The following is a 19,446-nucleotide window of genomic DNA, read 5'->3' as shown; positions in this document are numbered from 1 at the left end:
TAGTAGAGATGAGGTTCCACCATGTTATGTTGGCCAGGTTGGTCTCAAACTCCTGATCTCAGCTGATCCTCCCATCTTGGCCTCCCAAAGTGCTGGAATTACAAGTATAACCCACCATGCCCAAAAGTTCTTACTGCCTGCCTAGAACTTCCAGAACCATGGTGAATAAAAGCAGTGATAATAGATGTGTTTGTCTTAGTCTTGATTTTAAAGCAAATGTACTTAAGGTTTTTCCATTAAGTATAACAGTTTTCTGTGGGCTTCTCAGGGATACTTTTTCTCAGCCTAAGGATAGTTTTTCTCTTCCTAGTTGGCTTTCAGTTTTTATCCTGAAAGAAAGTTGAATGTTATCAAATACATTTTCTGTATCTGTTAAGATGATCCATTTTTTTCTTTTAATTGTTAAGATAGTGAATTTTACTGTTCCATCTAGTATTAACTCAATTTTTTTTCCTGCAGTAAACTCAGCTTGGTCTTAATATGTAATTTTTTTTGTATATTATTGGGTTCTATTTGCTAATATTTTGTTTAGGTATTTTGTATCTGTGAGTATTTTGTATCATGTGTGAGTTTCACTTTTTCTTTCTCTTACTGTTCTTAACTAGTTGAGTATATCCCTATTCTCTGGAATATTTTGTATGAAATTGAAAATATCTGTTCCCTGGATGTTTGATATTTGGCTCATGTTTTGTGATAATAGAGACTATTTAACCCACATGTATGGGATCTACTTTTGACTTTGTGGAGTGAGAATACAGAAGAGGGTATTTGATTCATTTGATTATTGCAGCTTGTTATTTCTGTACTGTGGGCTAGTCTAAGGTTACAGTGTAGCTGAAGTTACTCATTTGACTATGCAATAGGGTAATAAAATTGTTACACAGTTGAGCAATTGTTGTAATGAAAGCTAGGGAGTATGTCTTTACCTTTTTCTTGTATTACAGAAGGGCAGTGTTTTCTATATATAGACTAATTAAATTTCTGTTTATCTTACAGAAGTGATAGACCTTACTCATGATAACAAAGATGATCTTCAGGCTGCCATTGCTTTGAGTCTATTGGAGTCTCCCAAAATTCAAGCTGATGGAAGAGATCTTAACAGGTTATTGATTTAATTTATAATCCTTGCCCCCACATTTGTGTGTATGTCAAAGGCAATAGCTCTGTGAATGCCACTCAGGAATAATTCTGCTAAGCGCCTGAATGAAATTTCTTTTAGAAGAAATTTTGAATTCGCATTAGCTTACTCTTTGGTTCGCTTTTGAAAAAGCCAAACTGAAAGGGGTCTTATTGCAACCTGTGTCTTTGAGTAGAAGCGTGCAAGGTATTTCAGTTCACAGTGCTAGGGTGAATTAAAAACAACCTAGTCCAGGTATTTGATAAATGTATATTCTCTTTTATAAACTTTGAGGGTTATGCTGTTGCACGTTTTTAAATGCGTTATTCAACTACCCTGTCTCATAAGTGATCAAGGAATCTGTTTTTTTGAACTGGTACTGATTGGGTGATTGTTTGGTACTGTTCACCAACATCTAGTTCCAGTGGTGGCCTCTCCGTTTCTGGACATGTTTATTCCCATATGCTGCTGAGATGTTTATTTCAGGGAACATAGGGCTGTGTTTTGTGTCCTGGGCAATTTGGAGGCTCTTACCTTTAGCACAGTGTCTCTCCTGCCCTTTTCAGTGGTGAGGTCTTAGATAGTTCACTGTGTTGAAATCTAAAATTTCTAATATGGTAGCCTTAAATAGTCTTGAGTTTCAACTCAGTCTATCATGGACCTTATTAGTAATAATGTCTGTTATGGAAGGATTAACATTTCTACGTTTAAATCTTGCTTTTCAGTTGCGTTACAATCTTACAGTTCCTTATATAGCTAGGGATTATCCAGTAAATACTTTTTCTGGCGTTTTGAATTATCCACAAAAGGTTACAGCATTCTCCATATGCTATATTATTCTTTAACTATTTTCTTTTTTGATGTGTGCCATGCTGCACAATATAGGATGCATGAAGCAACCTCTGCAGAAACTAAACGCTCAAAGAGAAAACGCTGTGAAGTCTGGGGAGAAAACCCCAATCCCAATGACTGGAGGAGAGTTGATGGTTGGCCAGTTGGGCTGAAAAATGTTGGCAATACGTGTTGGTTTAGTGCTGTTATTCAGGTATGATATTTTTAAGAGATAACTGTGTCTTTTGGAAGTAACTTTGTAATTTATTAAACTGAAATGTAGAAACATAGCTTTCAAAAAATTGAAACAGATATTTAAAACTGGGGAGTTTTTCTGGCATTATTGTGTTTGGATTTAGATGCTTTGATGTCTAAGTTGGGCAGTACTAAAAAGAAATCTGCTGTGGTTGTGAATATATTGAATAGGTGTTTTGGATAAGCATTTAGTGAATACTATATTATAGCAGTGAGAGTGAATAAGGAGGAATCAGTTGTTGAAGGCTATCATAGCTGTCCAGGTAGGCCATAGTGGTGGCCTGGAGTAGAGAAGTGGCAGAAATCATGGAAGGAGAGAAGTGAATGCATTCTTGAGGCGCCGAGGAGATCAAATCTTCAGGATTGCTGGGCAGTTGGATACAGGATATGCCTGCAGTAGTTGAGTAAGACTATGAGGTTTCTAGTTCCAGTAGCCAGGTGGATTATAGTACCATTTGACCTTGGAAGAGGAATAATTTGGGTGTGTATTAAAAGTGGATTTCAGTTCAGGTTTTTTTTGTTTGTTTGTTTTGTTTTTCTCTGACACGCGTCTTGTTCTGTTGCCCAGGCTGGAGTGCAGTGGTGTGATCTCAGCTCACTGCAACCTCCGCCTCCCAGGTTTAAGCAATTCTCCTGCCTCAGCCTCCTGAGTAGCTGGGACTACAGGCACGCACCACCAGGCCTGGCTAATTTTTGTATTTTTAGTAGAGACGGGGTTTCACCATGTTGGTCAGGCTGATTTCCAACTCCTGACCCCATGATCTGCCTGCCTTGGCCTCCCAAAGTGCTGGGATTAGAGGTGTGAGTCACCGTGCCCTGTGATCAGCTCAGTTTTAGATATGCTGAGTCTGAGGTGCCTGTGCCTGTGTATGCTGTGGTCTTAACTACCCTTCATTAAATTCACAGAGTGCCCTTTTGTCCTTTGATCACATACCCAGCAAATCCTCCAATTTAAATGAGTTGAGTTTAAGGAGATACCATGTAGGCATACAATTATATGAATTTGTACTTCAGAAAAAGTAGTGGGCTCCAGATACAGTTTTGGAAATCAGCACCATATAGATAGCAATAAAACCAAGGGAGTGAATAAATAAAACCAAGGGAGTGAATGAATTCACTAGAGGGTAGTTAGAAGTATCAGGCATCTTAAACTTACATAGCCCCAAGGCAACCCTTGGCACTCACCCCCACAGTCTTCTCCATCATGGTACTACCCAGCTGCTGAAACTACAAAATGGAATTCTCCCTTCCTGCACATCCACTACATCCAGCTTCTATGTACTGTCTTAGGCTCTGGGGAAACAGCAGGGACTAAAACAAAACCTGTACTCTCATGGTTTACTTTGGAAAGAGTGGCACAGACAGTAAACAAAACATCAGGAGGTGACAAGTGTAAAGATGAATGAGTGAGTCTGGGGGATTTGACAGGGTTCAGCTGGAGAGGGCAGAGGGTCAGGGATGGCTTTTCTGATGAGGTGGGCATTTGAGCTGAGGTCTGAAGGTGGCCAGGGAATGAGCTATATAATTACATAGGGAACATTTCAGACAATGAACAGCAAATAAGCAGACTGAGGTTCAGGAGCTTGCTTCATGTGTCTGAGAAATAGCAAATAGCCAAGATGGAGTGATCCAGAACTGAGAGCAGTGGGATAGGAAAGGTGGTGGAGCTGGAGTGGGAGAGCTTGTAGTCACGATGAGGATTTGGGAATTCTAGATGAAATAGGAATGTACTGGAAGGTTTGGAGCAGAGAAGTGATATGATCATACTTCCAGTTTAAAAGGATCACTGGCATCTGTGTTGAGAATAGAAGATAATGTGGAACATGTCAGTTCTTTCTTGTCTGAAAAGAGAGAGAGAGAGAGAAAGAGAACACTCCCTGGATTCACCCCCTTCCTCAGCCTTCACTCCTGTGGAGGGTGGACAAGAGCCAGCAGAGGCAGAGGATACCTGAGTAAGGCTTCTGGGACAGCGTGAGCAGACAGCGTAGAAAGTATATCTCAGGGGTTGGCCTTAACAAGGAAAAGGGCAGGAGAGTAATGGGAAGGGAGGAGGAAGAAATGATAACTGCAAATTAGAGTTGAAGTAGTGTCTAGTCTTTTTTTTCTGTGTGAAATAAGCAGCTATTTTTTGAGACAGTGGAGAAGTGACAGAGTCAGATTTTGAAATAGTTGTTGGAGATGGTGGGAGAACCGATTGGCACCAGAGTACCATCGTAGGATTTCCAAAAATTTGAAGATCTGCTTGAAATTGTTGACTTTAAATGTATTGTGATACCAAAATGCTCAGTATCTATCAGGACTTCCTCTTGGCAGCACTCTGAACCTCTTACATGGAAAACTCAACTCATTTAAGTTGGAACATTTGTTGGGTATGTGATCAAAGGACAAAAGGGCACTCTGTGAATTTAATGAAGGGTAGTTAAGACCATAGCATCAATGCTAGATGGAGAAAGAAATGAAGATTGGAAGGAACTGATTATTAGGGAGCCAGGAAAGAGATAAATTTGCTTGGGCCCCTGCTGAAGTCAAAGATCAGGTATCTATCCTTCAGGTAATCGGACACAAAGAAGACATGTAATGGTCGCAGAGTGAGCTTTTCTGAACGTGTAATCTGTGAACTGACACCTTTCATTTGTTTGGCGTAGTTTGGGTAAAGACTGGGATGTGGGTGTTCATAGAGATGGAGTGGAGGAATGTGTCACTAGAGATGGGATGCCCAAGAAGCTGAGAGATCTCCAGGCTGGATGCATGCGAGTTCCCTCAGCAAACGATTGAACACCTGTTCTATGTTTAGCAGTGTTCTAGGCCTTTGATGTAGGAGTGAACAAAACAAAAACAGCTGTGCCCACGTGGAATGTAAATTCTCATGAGGTGAGATAGAAAATGAACAGTAAACTAAAAACTAACAGAATGATGAACTAGCTAAATAAAATGTGTATAATAATACATTAGACTGTGATTGGTCCAGTGGAAAAAAGAGCAAGGTTACAGAGATTGGAACTGCAGGAGAGGTGGGAACAGGTTGCAGTATTGACTGTGGTGTTGGATGAGCCTCACTGAAGTGGGGAAGGGGGTGAGACTAGTAAGGGAGTGAACCAGGCATCTATTGGGATAAAAAAAACATTACAGGTAGAGGAACACATACACCAATGGCTTCATGGTGGGAATGGGCTTGATGTGTTCAGGGAACATGCTGGAGTCCAAGTGGCTGGATGCTAAGAGCAAAGGGAGGGTCACTGGAGAGGAGGTTCTGAGTGGACAGGGAGTCACTGAAGGTCCCCAGTGGCAGACTGATCAACTCTGACTCAAGTATTAAGAGGCTCCCTCTGGCTCCTGTGGCGAGATAAGGATGGAGGGGCAAGGATGCACGGGGAGAGACCCATGGCCGTCATCCATGGAGAGTGATGGTGACTCGGACTGGACTGGTAGCCCTGGAAATAGAAAAGAGTTGGGGTTCTTGATATATTTTCAAGGCAGCACTGACAGGATGTCCTCAGGGATTGACTAAAGTCACCTAGGAGGATGTCAGGACTTGGGAGAGTGAGGAAAGCTGTTCCTAGATGACAGTGTTGAGTGAATCGGGAGCTTTATTTTTGCCATATTAGCGAGGTAGTTACAAGGAGCTGCGTGGCAGTTGTGAGCAAGTGTGAGTTGGTGAAGGGAAGTTCTGGAAGCAGAGAGACCATGTGCCATGGTGCAAGTGAGCGGCGATGGGAGTTGGATTAGAGCAGTTGATGGGGCGCTGATAGGGAGAAAGCAGTTAGGTTATAAAGAGCACCCAGAGGCAGAAGCCAAGGGACTTGTTACTTATTAGATGTGAATGGCTAGGAGAAAGATTAAAGGATTCTTCTGCAGTTCTAAACTTTGGTGACTAGGGGAGGAGGATGTAATGAAGTGATGCAGAAAACACAGAAACAGCAGCAGTTGGATAGGGAATAAATTGGGAGATGTGCCTAGTATTAGCGCACACTTAATGTGATTTTTTTTTTTTTGATCTTTGTGTGTGTGTGTGTGTGTGTGTGTGTGTGTGTGTGTTTGAGACAGAGTTTCACTCTTGTTGCCCAGGCTGGAGTGCAATGGCACAATCTCAGCTCACCGCAACCTCTGCCTCCCGGGTTCAAGCGATTCTCCTGCCTCAGCCTCCCGAGTAGCTGGGACTACAGGCATGCCACGCATACCTGGCTAATTTTGTATTTTTAGTAGAGATGGGGTTTCTCTGTGTTGGTCGGGCTGGTCTCGAACCTGACCTCAGGTGATCCGCCAGCCTCAGCCTTCCAAAGTGCTGGAATTACAGGCATAAGCCACCACTTCCAGCCTAATGTGGTTTTTAAGAATAATGGCAAAGCCTGATTTTCGTGATGGTGAAGAGGTGGAGTTAAGTGGCTGAGAATGTAAAGCCATTTTTCTCACAGCAGAATAGAAACTCAAGAATGTCACAAGGTAGCCAGCAGAGTAGGAATGCAGGTGTGTTAGGTAGACAGATGAGGTGGAAGAGAAGAGAGTGACTGAGGATAGAGCTCACCAGCCAAGCCCTGGTTCCGGAGAGAACTTTGGCGCAGCATGACCCGGGTTTACACTCCAGTCCGCGTGAACACTCACCCTGTTGGCTGAATCCCGCCACAGCTTGTGTTAGAGTGAGGGAAGCCAGAGAGGTGCACATGGGCTCTAGTCAAGTACCGACACTTGGATTTTTTGGTTGACATTAGGAAATATACCTGGGGCTTTTAGAATACCAAGAAGGTGTTTTATTTAGTTCTAATTCCAAAGTTTTGCCTATTATTTACCTAGGATGCTTCTTCAAGAGTTCCACCGTGCAGGCCTGAGAGGGTTTTCATTTGAGGAGCGTGTTGGGATGAGGAGTTATATATTCATACAGGAGATATTTTTAAAGAAAATTAACTTATGAAAGGTATTCATAGTAGAAAAATGTGATTTGCAAATAATAAAAAGGATCCCTCTCTCCAGTTCTACCATCTGCTGTTAAACTTTAAAAAAAATGCAATATTATGACAAGGAGTGGATAATAGTAAACACTGCTATACTAACCACCTGGCTTAAAAAGTTAATGTTACAAATTTCTGTTCTATTGAGTTCCTGTTGTGACATCCTCCCTTTCCCACAGACATAACCACACTTGGATGTATCCCTGACAATATGTAGTCTTGTTTTACATGTTGTTAAACTTAATATAAGCAGTATAATACTTTTTTTTCTGTAACTTTTTATCACTCAAAATGTAGTTTTGAGGTTTACCCCTGTTGATACACATAGCTCTTATTTTTTTCATTTTCACTTTATATAGTAGGTCATTTTATAAACACTTTTTACAATATTTCAATGACTGCTTAATAGTCTATTGTGTAAACACAGTATAGTGTATTTAAACTGCTTCTTTTGGCTGGGCTTGGTGGCTTGTGCCTGTAATCCCAACACTTTGGGAGGCCGAAGGAGCGATCTCTTGAGCTCAGGAGTTTGAGACCAGCCTGGGCAACATAGGGAGACCTGTTTCTACAAAAACAAAACAAAAAACAAAAACTGCTCCTTTTGTTAGACATTAGGTTGTTTCAGTTTTTTCCTAAAAGTATTAATATTCTTTGAGCTAATTTTTTGTGCGCAACCATTATTTCTTTAGAAATAACATAAGTGGAATTGCCAGGTTGATAGTTTTACAAACTTTTAAATATGAAATAAAATATTTAAAGTGAAAAATATATATGTTGCTGCCGTTATTTTCAGGAAAGGCTGTGAATCCCTTTCTTTCTTTATTTCAGTCTCTCTTTCAATTGCCTGAATTTCGAAGACTCGTTCTCAGTTATAATCTGCCACAAAATGTACTTGAAAATTGTCGAAGTCACACAGTAAGTTGGTGTCAACAAATTTCTTCACTGTTGTTTAGTCCTTTTCATCCCTAAGGCTTCCAGATTTTTGCCTAAAGCTGTTATCTGTGATACTCTGTGGCCTGTGCTAATACTTGTTTTCATTTCTAAATGGCTCATTTTCCTTTTTTGGGATAACATATAAGGGTATGCAAAAATGTAAAATTAAGTAGGAATAAAATGAGAAAAACAGCTCCAAGAATATGTGGGTGGGGAGACCCCAAATACTGTTATGCTTGTTGTATCCTTTCTCTTCCTGAGCTGCTCAGGTGATGTAATGCTGGAGAGATGCCCTGATGCCAGAGACCTGAGCCTTCTTTGTCTATTTTATTCTGTTTTTGCCAAAGGTTGTAGCCTCCTGCCGGCAATTTAACCCTTCCCAGGATTTCACCTTAGCGTAATGCGTTTTCTCCATGAGAGGGAGGGCAGCAGCTTCAGAAAGTGGACATTTCTGTTTTTCCAACGGTGCTGTCTCTCTGGCTTCTACATAGTTACTCTTCAGTTTAGAGTACAGTCCTTCCCAGAGTCCCTGTAACATATATAGCCCTGTGGCTTTGACCTAGATCTAGGTAAATATAAATGAGGGCATGATTATTGAAAACTTTTTTTTCTTAAATGACCACATTTCCCCTTTCTTTTTTTTCTTTTTTACTTTTTTTCTTTTTTTTTTTTTTCAAGATGGAGTCTCACTCTGTTGCCCAGGCTGGAGTACCGTGGCCCAATCTGGCTCACTGCAAGCTCCGCCTGCTGGGTTCACGCCATTCTGCTGCCTCAGCCTCCCGAGTAGCTGGGACTACAGGCATCCGCCACCACGCCCGGCTAATTTTTTTTTTGTATTTTTAGTAGAGACGGGGTTTCACTGTGTTAGCCAGGATGGTCTCAATCTCCTGACCTCGTGATCCACCTGCCTCGGCCTCCCAAAGTGCTGGGATTACAGGTGTAGCCACTGCGCCCGGCTCACGAAAACTTTTTTTTTCTTTACACATTCTGATTTTCTAAATGAGATGTTGTAAGAGTACATGTGCTTTGTTTTCTACAGGAAAAGAGAAATATCATGTTTATGCAAGAGCTTCAGTATTTGTTTGCTCTAATGATGGGATCAAATAGAAAATTTGTAGACCCGTCTGCAGCCCTGGATCTATTAAAGGGAGCATTCCGGTCATCTGAGGAACAGCAGGTACAAAAGAAGCCTTATTCTTGAGTTTGAAGTCACGCCTTGTCAATATTAATGTAGTACTGCTTTATTTCAGCTGCTTAACAAGCTGTGAACATGACTAAGCAGGACTATGGGCGCTCGTTTCTGACTTTTATTTTGCCTACAGAACAGGTGGTGAGAGAGAAAGCATGTGTGTGTGTGTGAGAGAGTGTGCGTGTGTTGCACCGGATCTGGCAGTTCTAAAGAGAAGAAGAAATAGAGTAGAAAGAATGTAGAATTATACAGGGGCTATTGACGTGCAAAGGAGGAGATTGGAAAATACCTCAATGAACTGTAACAAAAGGGATACCAAGAAAAGTACTCCTTTGTCTGCACCTTTGTCTTGGAATGGTCCAGATGGAAATTGTAGCTTTAAAATATCTAAATCTGAGTTCAGGAAGGAGCTTTTCTCAGCAACTTCTCTCTTCTAGACTTTGCTTTCCCTACCTCCTATTAAAAAATAGCCGGGCATGGTGGTACGCGCCTATAGTCCCAGCTACTCGGGAGGCTGAGGCAGGAAGATCCCTGAACCCAGGAGTTTGAGGCTGCAATAAGCTGTGATTGTGCTACTGTACTCCAGCCTGGGTGACAGAGTGAGACCCCGTCTCTGAAAAAATAATTAAAAAACAAAAACAAAGCTGTCACTAATTAGATCAGCTTCTTCCTCATACGATTTTTTTTCATTCTCTATTTGAAGGTCCTACAGTTCTACAAAATTCTCAAAACATTAAAGTTTTCTTTCTTTATTCAGATCTCTGTATTGTTCTAGAGTTCCTTGGGCCTTTTTCTTAAGAAGTCCTACTTGGAAGATTTTGTTTATTTTTCTTTCTTTGTCATAAGTAGATGTGGCTGGAAGTAGTTGAGTTCCAGCTTCCTTCTAGCTACAACTTACAGGTTGCTTAATGCACCTTCTTTTTTATGTATAGTAGCTGAGTGTCAGTGTTCCTATGTTTTCATGATATTCAGCCCCCAAAAATAAATGCTTTCAGGCTGGGCGCAATAGCTGATGCCTGTAATCCCAGCACTTGTGACGCCGAGGCAGGTGGATCATTTGAGGTCAGGAGTTCAAGACCAGCTTGGCCAACATGGTGAAACCCCGTCTCTACTAAAAATACAAAAATTAGCCGGGCGTGGTGGTGTGTGCCTGTAATCCCAGCTACTTGGGAGGCTGAGGCAGGAGAATTGCTTGAACCTGGGAGGCAGAGGCTGCAGTGAGCTGAGATCGTGCCACTGCACTCCAGTCTGGGCAACAGAGAGAGACCCTGTCTCAAAACAAAAAACAAAAAGAAAAAAAGAAATGCTTTTATGGTAGTATAATCTTAAATCATTGGTGGGATAAGGATAAATTTTAATTTCTCTTAGTATTGCATCTAACTTTTATGCAATTTGTGCCTCTCTTATAGCAAGATGTGAGTGAATTCACACACAAGCTCCTGGATTGGCTAGAGGACGCATTCCAGCTAGCTGTTAATGTTAAGTGAGTGTTGAGGGTTTGTTTGTACATCCTTCCAACTCACAGTGGGGCAGTGAGAATTATATGCTGGAAAGTTACTCTCCTTAAGTAGAAATTGCTGGTTTTTAACCACACCTCCTGGGATAATCACTGAGGTAGTCCTCATCGTGTATCCCCGTCACCTTCAGCTTTCCCCTCTGAGGATATAGCAGTCATCTAATCCTGCAGCTTTTTCCCCCCCCTAACTAAAGGACTATAAGTGTTAACTTTGTTAAACTCAGCATGTACTATAAAATGTATTTGTAAAAAGGTCAAATCAACCTCTGTTGCAAACATGATGGTATAATACAGATACTTGAATTTAAGATCCCTTTTGAGGTCTACTTAGAATATGTCGAGTATAGGCTATAGTCATTTCAGTCACTCAGAGAAGTGAAATTTAGGGCACAATATGGATATCCCTCTGAGAAATCTGTGTTTTAAATGGTTTCAATTCTAGGTAGAAGAATTGTAACTATAAAATGGTTTTGGAAACAGCAACTTAACATAGTTAGCAATTTGAGTTGGACTTGTAAGAAGAAACTTTTTATTTCTATTGTATCAGGGAGAAAAATGTTTTGTATTTGTAAATCTGTGCAACAGAGTTCATTCTTACGTTTATACTACTTCTATACCTTGCATAGATCTATCATTGGATATAGATGTATATATTGAAAGCATACAGATACCTGTATTTGTCTGCATTTGTGACTCTGCTATTAGGTTTTAAGCTCCTTAAGTCCAGGGATTGGACCTTCTTGTCTTTGTGTCTTCAGAGTTTAGCACAATGCTCGAAAGAAGGTGTTCAAGAAGTATTTGAACTGAACTAATTGTTACTTATTTAGATCATACCTGGCTCTTTGGGGGTTGATGAAAATGCACTATTTTTGCTTTTGAATGATGCTTGGATTTTATGTAGCACATATCTTAATCCAAACAATCCAGAATTGTCTCCTTTTCCTAAAAGCAGCAGTCCCAGGAACAAATCTGAAAATCCAATGGTGCAGCTGTTCTATGGTACTTTCCTGACTGAAGGGGTTCGTGAAGGTAAATTCTCTGCTCTGAATTTTAATTCTAGACCTGTGATCATATCTTTATTACTGTGTCCCTTTGAGGAGGCAGTACAGTGAAAAAGCTTGAGAGTCAGCAGTACCCAGGTCTGAATATTGGTTCTGCCTCTGTTTAACTGTGGATAATCTATGGAAGCTTCTGGATCCTCAGTCTCTTCATCTGTAAAATGTGCACAGTCTTTATCTCAGATTTATCATATTAATACTTGCACAGCCCAAATCTGACATTAATGTCAGGTAGTAATTTTACTCAGTTTTCTCTGTGTTGCTTATTCTAATAAAACACCGAATCTCAAAAGGTTTTATTGAGTGAGACTGCACAAAATGTTTTTCTAGACTAGAGACTTTTCACTCTGGAGGCTTATCTGTCTAAGCTGCATGCTAGACACATAATTTATTTTTAATTATGGAGAATTTAGAATACATTCAAATAGAGCAATTTTAAAACCTCCATGAATACAGCCTTAGCCCACAGCCAGTCATTCCCCATCCCACCCCACTCTTACCAATCTGATACTTTTTAAAACAACCCAGTACCAATATGACTCTGAAAAATAGCATTTTAAACTATCAAATATTTAGTCAGTGTTCAGATTTCTAATTTGTTTTCATAATTTAAAAAAAATAGAAAAATTTATTTTTAGAGTTTGTTTTAATCAGGACCCCAGTGTGTGATTCATTTATGACTGAATATTTGTAGGCTCCCCCTCCATCGTTTTTTCCTTGAAATGTATTTTTTGGAGAGACTGGGTTGTTTGTTCTGTAGCATTTCCACAATTGGAAATTTTGCTGTTTGCATGTCCTCTGATACATATTTAACATATTTTAACATATCCCCATGTTCCTCTCTACTCCTCCTCTTATAAATTGGCAGTTGGATTTAGAGATTTGACTAGAGTTAGGTAAGGCTTTTTTTTGGCAAGACTATTCACAGGTGGTGAGAAAACCCTTGATTAGGAAGCACATAATGTCTGGTTGTCTTTCTTTTTGCAGTTTTTTTTTTTTTTTTTTTTTAAAGACAAGTTCTTGCTCTATTGCCCAGGTTGTAGCACAGTGGCATCATCATAGCTTACTGTAACCTGAGACTTCTGGGCTCAAGAAATCCTCCTACCTTATCCTTCTGAGTAGCCAGGACTTCAGGCGTGTGCTACTGCACCTGGATAATTTTTATTTTTTGTAGAGACAGGGGTGTCACTGTGTTTTCCAGGCTGGTCTTAAACTCCTGGCCTCAAGTGATCCTCCCACCTTGGCCTCCCAAAGCGGTGGGATTACAGGCATAAGCCACCACGCCCCTGGCCTTTTCCCAATGTTACTGGTTGTCAGTGTTCAGTGTCTGGATTGACTGGCTCATTAGAGGTTGCTATAAAGGCTTAAGTGCATTTCTAACAAGCTGTCAGAAAGTTGCTGAATTTAAAATGTTGTCTCTGTGGAGCCAGAAGATAGGCTTTAGTCATAATGATGTCTTGTTTAAAAAGTCTCTCTCTTTGCCTAGGAAAACCCTTTTGTAACAATGAGACCTTTGGCCAGTATCCTCTTCAGGTAAACGGTTATCGCAACTTAGACGAGTGTTTGGAAGGGGCCATGGTGGAGGGTGATGTTGAGCTTCTTCCCTCTGATCACTCAGTGAAGTATGGACAAGAGGTACGTTGGAGATCTTTATTTGCTATGCCAGTGACAAAGCCAGTTAAGTAGGAGTGAGCTTTTGGGCAGACTAGTTTCCCATCACATATTAAGTAACTTTACACTTAGCAGAACTTGAATTTGTCTTAAGTCTCTCATCAGTTGATGTGAGTCAGTGAGTATCAGTACTTTGATAAATAAAATTTTTACTAAAACTATGAATTTGAGTTACTCGTGTAAAGGTTGAATGCTGCTTCTGATGTTTTAAGTATGATCAAGTTTCTCTCTTTCTGTTGAAGCCTACCTGTACCTGAGTAGGGAGAGCCCACTGCCTCCATATTTTCGGAGGGTAAAAGTACAGTGATTAACTCCTATGGTATGCCATTTAGACTATTTTCCCTGTTATAGTATTTACTGTTCTCAATTGTAAATTCTGCCTTTGCTTTTAACATTTTTAAAATTTAATTTTCATTTGTTTGTTTATTTATCTTTTTTTTTTTTTTTCTGGGTTGGAAAGAAAGGGGGGAAGTTAAAGGGAGAGCATGGGTAGTTAACATCTCAGTATTCCAGTTGGGTTAAGAATTAGTGAATAGCATTTGCAACATAATTCTTAACACTATACAGTTGGGATTGTTCTCCATTGAGCATACGTTTTGAGACAAAACTGTGGCTTATATATGAGTCCAACTCAGTAATTACTATAGGAGAAAGCGGAGCTTTCCTGAATTAAAATAGGGAGCCTAACATGAGCCATATGAAAATACATTCACTGTAGAGCAGTGTTGGAACTCAGAGAGCTGCTGCCTCCCTGGCTTTTCAAGGAAATCACTGATTCCTAATGGAGGAATTATGTCATCTGTACCATCTGTGCAAACCTGGTGCATCCTCTTAAAAAAGAGGAAATGTTCACCAGCTATACTTAGGCCTGTGAAGACCTGTATTCCAGGATGGGAATTCTATAAAAATTAAACAAAAACAAAAAAATCATCATGCTCATTTAGATTTCACCCTGAGGTAGTCTCACAGGCTGTCTGAATTCACCTCATTATGCTGACAGGGTCTCTGAAGGGAATGCTGCTTGCACTTGTGGTAAAGGAAACATTTTAAAGCTGTTGACAGGAACCTCAGACATACAGGTGAATTGAATAGAAAAGCCAAATCTGATTTAGCTTTTCCTCACCTGTGATCCCTGACTGTTAAGTCTTTTTTATGTCAGTGCCTTCCTTCCTTGAAACTCAAGTAACATCGTAGGTTGATTTGACTGGCTTCTTTATGAGACCTCTGTAAATTTTTGAAATTCAGAGATTTTTCTTAGAAATTGAGAAATTGTAAAACCATGAGGCTATTTCAAATTTTGTACACATCAAGGAGATTCAAATTATGGTTAATAGACTAAAACAGCATGTAATACATGTACACATATGAGTCTTTTTAGCTGGCCCATGGAGTTGTCTCTTTAGCTACATGCTGCTTCGATCATAATTTCATATTCTTTAGTTAGGCTAGCTGTTTTCTTAAGTTTTTAAACCTCTTTTGAAACTGATGATGTAATGAATGAGTTGTGTAGATGCTTAGTGCAGTCCACATATCCAAGGGTGGTTTATTCTGAGGATGATGGTTGAGTAAAATTCTGTTGACTGGCTAGTAAATTTGGAGTCTTGAGAAATGTTGAGCCATATTCTGTAAGAGAATGAGATTCTAAGTGTTCATTTCCTTTAGTGTTTGGAATAAAAAAAAAGTTCTAGTATGAGTTTGCCTTGAGTATAAGTTCTATACCAAAGGAAGAAAGTTGATGAGGGATATTTTAAATCTGGCTATTGTTATTTACTAAAATTAATTTTTCTTTCTCTCACATTTCTACTCTTGACACTAGCGTTGGTTTACAAAGCTACCTCCAGTGTTGACCTTTGAACTCTCAAGATTTGAGTTTAATCAGTCCCTTGGGCAGCCAGAGAAAATTCACAATAAGCTGGAATTTCCTCAGATTATTTATATGGACAGGTGAGTTCTTGGCTGATTTTTTTTTTCCTGATGTATTGCAGCAGTAGAGATGAGCATGTACTAAGTATAGTATGCATAGGAATCACCTGGGAGTCATGATAATATGCAAATTTGGATTCTGTGAGTCTAGGTTGAGGGTCTTTGCCTTTTTCTAAGACCTCCCAGGGTTGTGCTCATGTTGCTTCTGATCTCCAGACCATGATTTGAGTAGCAAGACTTTAGGTGAAAGCCCTCCTCTTTTTGGGGGTAGGAACTACCTGAACTCCAGGGGTTGGGGGGCTCCTAGCAGACTTACATTATAGAATGTTAATTTTTTTTTTTTTTTTTTTTTTTTTGAGAGAGTTTTGCTCTTGTTGCCCAGGCTGGAGTGCAATGGTGTGATCTTGGCTCACCATAACCTCCGCCTCCCAGGTTCAAGTGATTCTCTTGCCTCAGCCTCCCGAGTAGCTGGGATTACAGGCATGTGCCACCACGCCCAGCTAATTTTGTATTTTTAATAGAGACAGGGTTTCTCCATATTGGTCAGACTGTTTGCGAATTCCTGACCTCAGGTGATCCGCCCACTTCAGCCCCGCAAAGTGCTGGTATTACAGGTGTGAGCCACCGTGCCCAGCCTAGAATTTTAATTTTATAAAAGTCTGGTTGAGACCAGGCATGGTGGCTCACATCTGTAATCCTAGCACTTTGGGGAGGACAAGGTAAGCAGATAACTTGAGCTCAGGAGTTTTGAGACTAGCCTGGGCAACAAGACAAAACCCTGTCTCTTAAAAATAAAATAAAATTAACTGGGTATACTGGTGTGCACCTGTAGTCCCAGGTACTTGGTGGGACTAAGGCAGGAGAGTTGCTTGAACCTAAGCCTGGGAAGTAGAGGCTGCAGTGAGCCCTGTTTGTGTCACTGCACTCCAGCCTGGGTGACAGAGTGAGACCCTGCCTCAAAAAAAAAAAAGATGTAGTGGCTTGAGTTTCTTTTTTCTTTTCTTTTCTTTTCTCTTCTTTTCTTTCTTTTTTTGAGACAGAGTCTTGCTGTGTCACCAGGCTGGAGTGCAGTGGCAACATCTCGGCTCACTGCAACCTCTGCCTCCTGGGTTCAAGCGATTCTCCTGCCTCAGCTTCCCAAATAGCTGGGATTACAGGCACGCGCCACCACACCTGGCTAATTTTTGTATTTTTAGTAGAGACGGAGTTTCACCATGTTGGCCAGGATGGTCTGGATCTGCTCACCTCGTGATCCGCCTACCTCCGCCTCCCAAAGTGCTGGGGTTATAGGCATGAGCCACCGTGCCTGGCCTCTTTTGCTTATTTTTTATGTAGTCATTCTTATCCCATGGTTTATTTTTAAGCATATAACCAGTGAGTTCTAACAAATATACAGTCAAATAACCACCGTCACAGTCAATATGTAGGACATTTCCAGCACCCAAAAGGTTTTCCTTGCCCCATTGTGATCAGTGCCCTTCTCTCCATCCCCAGGTCCTGGCAACCACTTAATGTTTTTGGACCCTATAATGTTACCATTTCTAGAATGTGGCATTAGTAACATTAATATTTAGTAGGTACTCTGTTCTGGTTGTGTCCTTTCTCTAGGATAATGTTTTTGCGATTCATCCATGTTGTTTATATATAAGTAATTTACTCCTTTTTATTGCTGAGTATTAGTCTGTTGTAATATGTACTGCCATGCTGTTTTTTTTTCATTCACCATTTGGTGATGTATCTAGTTTTAGGCTATTATGAATGAAGCTGCCATGTATAATCCTTGGCATAGATTTTAGTTCTCTTGGGTAAAATATGTACGAGTAGGATTGCTTGGTTCTATGAAAAGTGTATATTTAACATTATAAGAAATTTCCAAACTATTTTCTAAAGTGACTATACAGTTTTTCATTCCCTCTAGCAATGTGTGAGGGCTCCATTTGCTCTACATCCTTGCCAGTGCTTGGAATTATAAGTGTTTCTAATTTTAGCCATCTAGTGGGTGTGTAGGAATATCTTAATTTTTCCTTTGATTTATATTTCCTTTTCCCCCATCGAATTATCTTGGCACTTTGTCAAAAATTAATTGAACATATACGTGGGGTTCTGTATCTGGAGTCTGTTCTGTCTAATGCCAGTGCCATATTGTTTTGATTACTATGACTTTATTGTAAATCTTGACATTAGATAGTGTGAATCCTCCAGCTTTGTTCTTCTTTTTCAAAATTGTTTTAGGTATTCTGGTCCTTTGCATTTCTATGTAAATGTTTATCAGCTTGTCAATTTTTACCCAGTAGCTATTGGGATTTTGCTTGGTGATGTTTTGAACTTATGGATCAGTTTGGGGAGAATTGACATCTTTTTTTTTTTTTTTTTTTTTTTTTTTTGGAGACAGTTTCACTCGTGCTGCCCAGGCCTGGAGTGCAGTGGTGTGTTATTGGCTCACTGCAACCTCTGCCTCCCAGGTTCAAGTGATTCTCCTGCCTCAGCCTCCCAAGTAGCTGGGATTACAGGCATGGTACCACCACGCCCAGCTAATTTTGTATTTTTAGTAGGGATGATGTTTCTCCCACATTGGTCAGGCTGGTCTCGAACTCCCGACTTCAGGTGATCCGCCCGCCTCAGCCTCCCAAAGTGCTGGGATTACAGGTGTAAGCCACTGCACCTGGTCCGACATCTTAATAATAATATCGAGTCCTTCAGCCGGACATGGTGGCTCACGCCTGTAATCCCAGCACTTTGGGAGGCTGAGGTGGGTAGATCACCTGAGGTAGGGAGTTCGAGACCAGCCTGACCAGCATGGTGAAACCCCCATCTCTACTAAAAAAAAATACAAAAATTAGCCAGGCGTGGTGGTGGGCACCTGTTAATTCCAGCTACTTGGGAGGCTGAGGCAGGAGGATTGCTTGAACCCAGGAGGCGGAGGTTACAGTGAGCCAAGATCGCGCCATTGCACTCCAGCCTGGGCAACAAGAGTGAGACTCCATCTCAAAGATAATAATAATATTGAGTCCTTCAATCCATGAACAGTGTTTAGCTCCATTTATTAAATAGAGATTTATTTAAGTCCTTATTAATACCTCTCAACAATGTTTTGTAATTTTGGTGTACAGGTCTTGCACATGTTTGATTAAATTTATCTCTAATTCCTGCTTTTAATTTAATTTTTCATTTGTTCTTTACAAGTGTATAGAATAGCAGTTGATTTTTTTTTCTTTTTTTTAAATTGACTTTGTGTCCTTTGACTTTACTAACCTCACTTATTAGTTCTGATGTATTTTTTTAGGTTCCTTAAGATTTTCTGCATAGATACTTACATCATGTGGAACTAAAGGCAGCTTTACTTCATTCTTTACTATCTGCATGCCTTTCGTTTGTTTTTCTTACTTTATTGCATTGGTTATATCTTCAGTAGAATATGTAACAGAAGTAGCAAGAGTGGGTATCCTTGTTCCTGATCTTAGGGGGAATGTATCAGTCTTACCCTTGGGTATAATGTCAGCCATATGTTTTTCATAGGTGCCCTATATCTGATTGAAGAAGTTTCCTTGAATCTTTAGTTTATTGAGACTTTATGTCATTAATGTTTTAAAATATAAATTGTGTTTGTGGGATTATTTACTTAGGTACATGTACAGGAGCAAGGAGCTTATTCGAAATAAGAGAGAGTGTATTCGAAAGTTGAAGGAGGAAATAAAAATTCTGCAGCAAAAATTGGAAAGGTGAGTTTTGGACACCTTCATGCTTAGAAATGTAAAAGACAGTAGAATATTAAAAACATATACTTTGTTTTTCTTTAAAAATTAACTCAACGTTTAAATTTTAACTAGAGTATTTTATAAAATAGCTAAGAAAATTTTGTGTCTAAGTGTAAAGCAGTCTTCAAGATCAGCTAGTATTATTCATAGGGGTAAATAGCAGTCCCAGAGTACTTAAGTGACCCAGAGCCACACAGTTACTGCAGTGTACTGAGGAGAACCTGAGTTCTGATTTTATAGCCTTTTTTCCTACTC

The 19,446-nt window shown here is 40.1% G+C and overlaps 2 protein-coding genes across 16 annotated transcripts in view; one reads left to right on the top strand and one right to left on the bottom strand.

Moving 5' to 3' along the window:
• The window catches only part of REXO2 (RNA exonuclease 2), a 1,032,599-nt gene that overhangs the window by 611,309 nt on the left and 401,844 nt on the right, over positions 1–19,446 (bottom strand). The window lies entirely within an intron of this gene.
• Positions 1–19,446, top strand: part of USP28 (ubiquitin specific peptidase 28) — a 77,127-nt gene that overhangs the window by 32,123 nt on the left and 25,558 nt on the right. For 8 of the 15 annotated variants that reach the window (XM_050758068.1, XM_050758073.1, XM_050758077.1 and 5 more), the window contains 9 exons: positions 997–1,102; positions 2,003–2,162; positions 7,975–8,061; positions 9,119–9,256; positions 10,678–10,751; positions 11,734–11,813; positions 13,329–13,477; positions 15,330–15,457; positions 19,060–19,155. In XM_050758068.1, the coding sequence (XP_050614025.1) occupies positions 997–1,102; positions 2,003–2,162; positions 7,975–8,061; positions 9,119–9,256; positions 10,678–10,751; positions 11,734–11,813; positions 13,329–13,477; positions 15,330–15,457; positions 19,060–19,155 (1,018 nt within the window). Of the gene's footprint in view, positions 1–996; positions 1,103–2,002; positions 2,163–7,974; positions 8,062–9,118; positions 9,257–10,677; positions 10,752–11,733; positions 11,814–13,328; positions 13,478–13,753; positions 13,833–15,329; positions 15,458–19,059; positions 19,156–19,446 lie in introns of those variants that run through there. The other 7 variants (XM_050758069.1, XM_050758080.1, XM_050758074.1 and 4 more) reach the window with 2 other exon arrangements.

Source organism: Macaca thibetana, chromosome 14 (genome assembly GCF_024542745.1).
Source record: "Macaca thibetana thibetana isolate TM-01 chromosome 14, ASM2454274v1, whole genome shotgun sequence".
Lineage (NCBI taxonomy): Eukaryota > Metazoa > Chordata > Mammalia > Primates > Cercopithecidae > Macaca > Macaca thibetana.
This window is presented reverse-complemented; position numbering and strand designations above follow the sequence as displayed.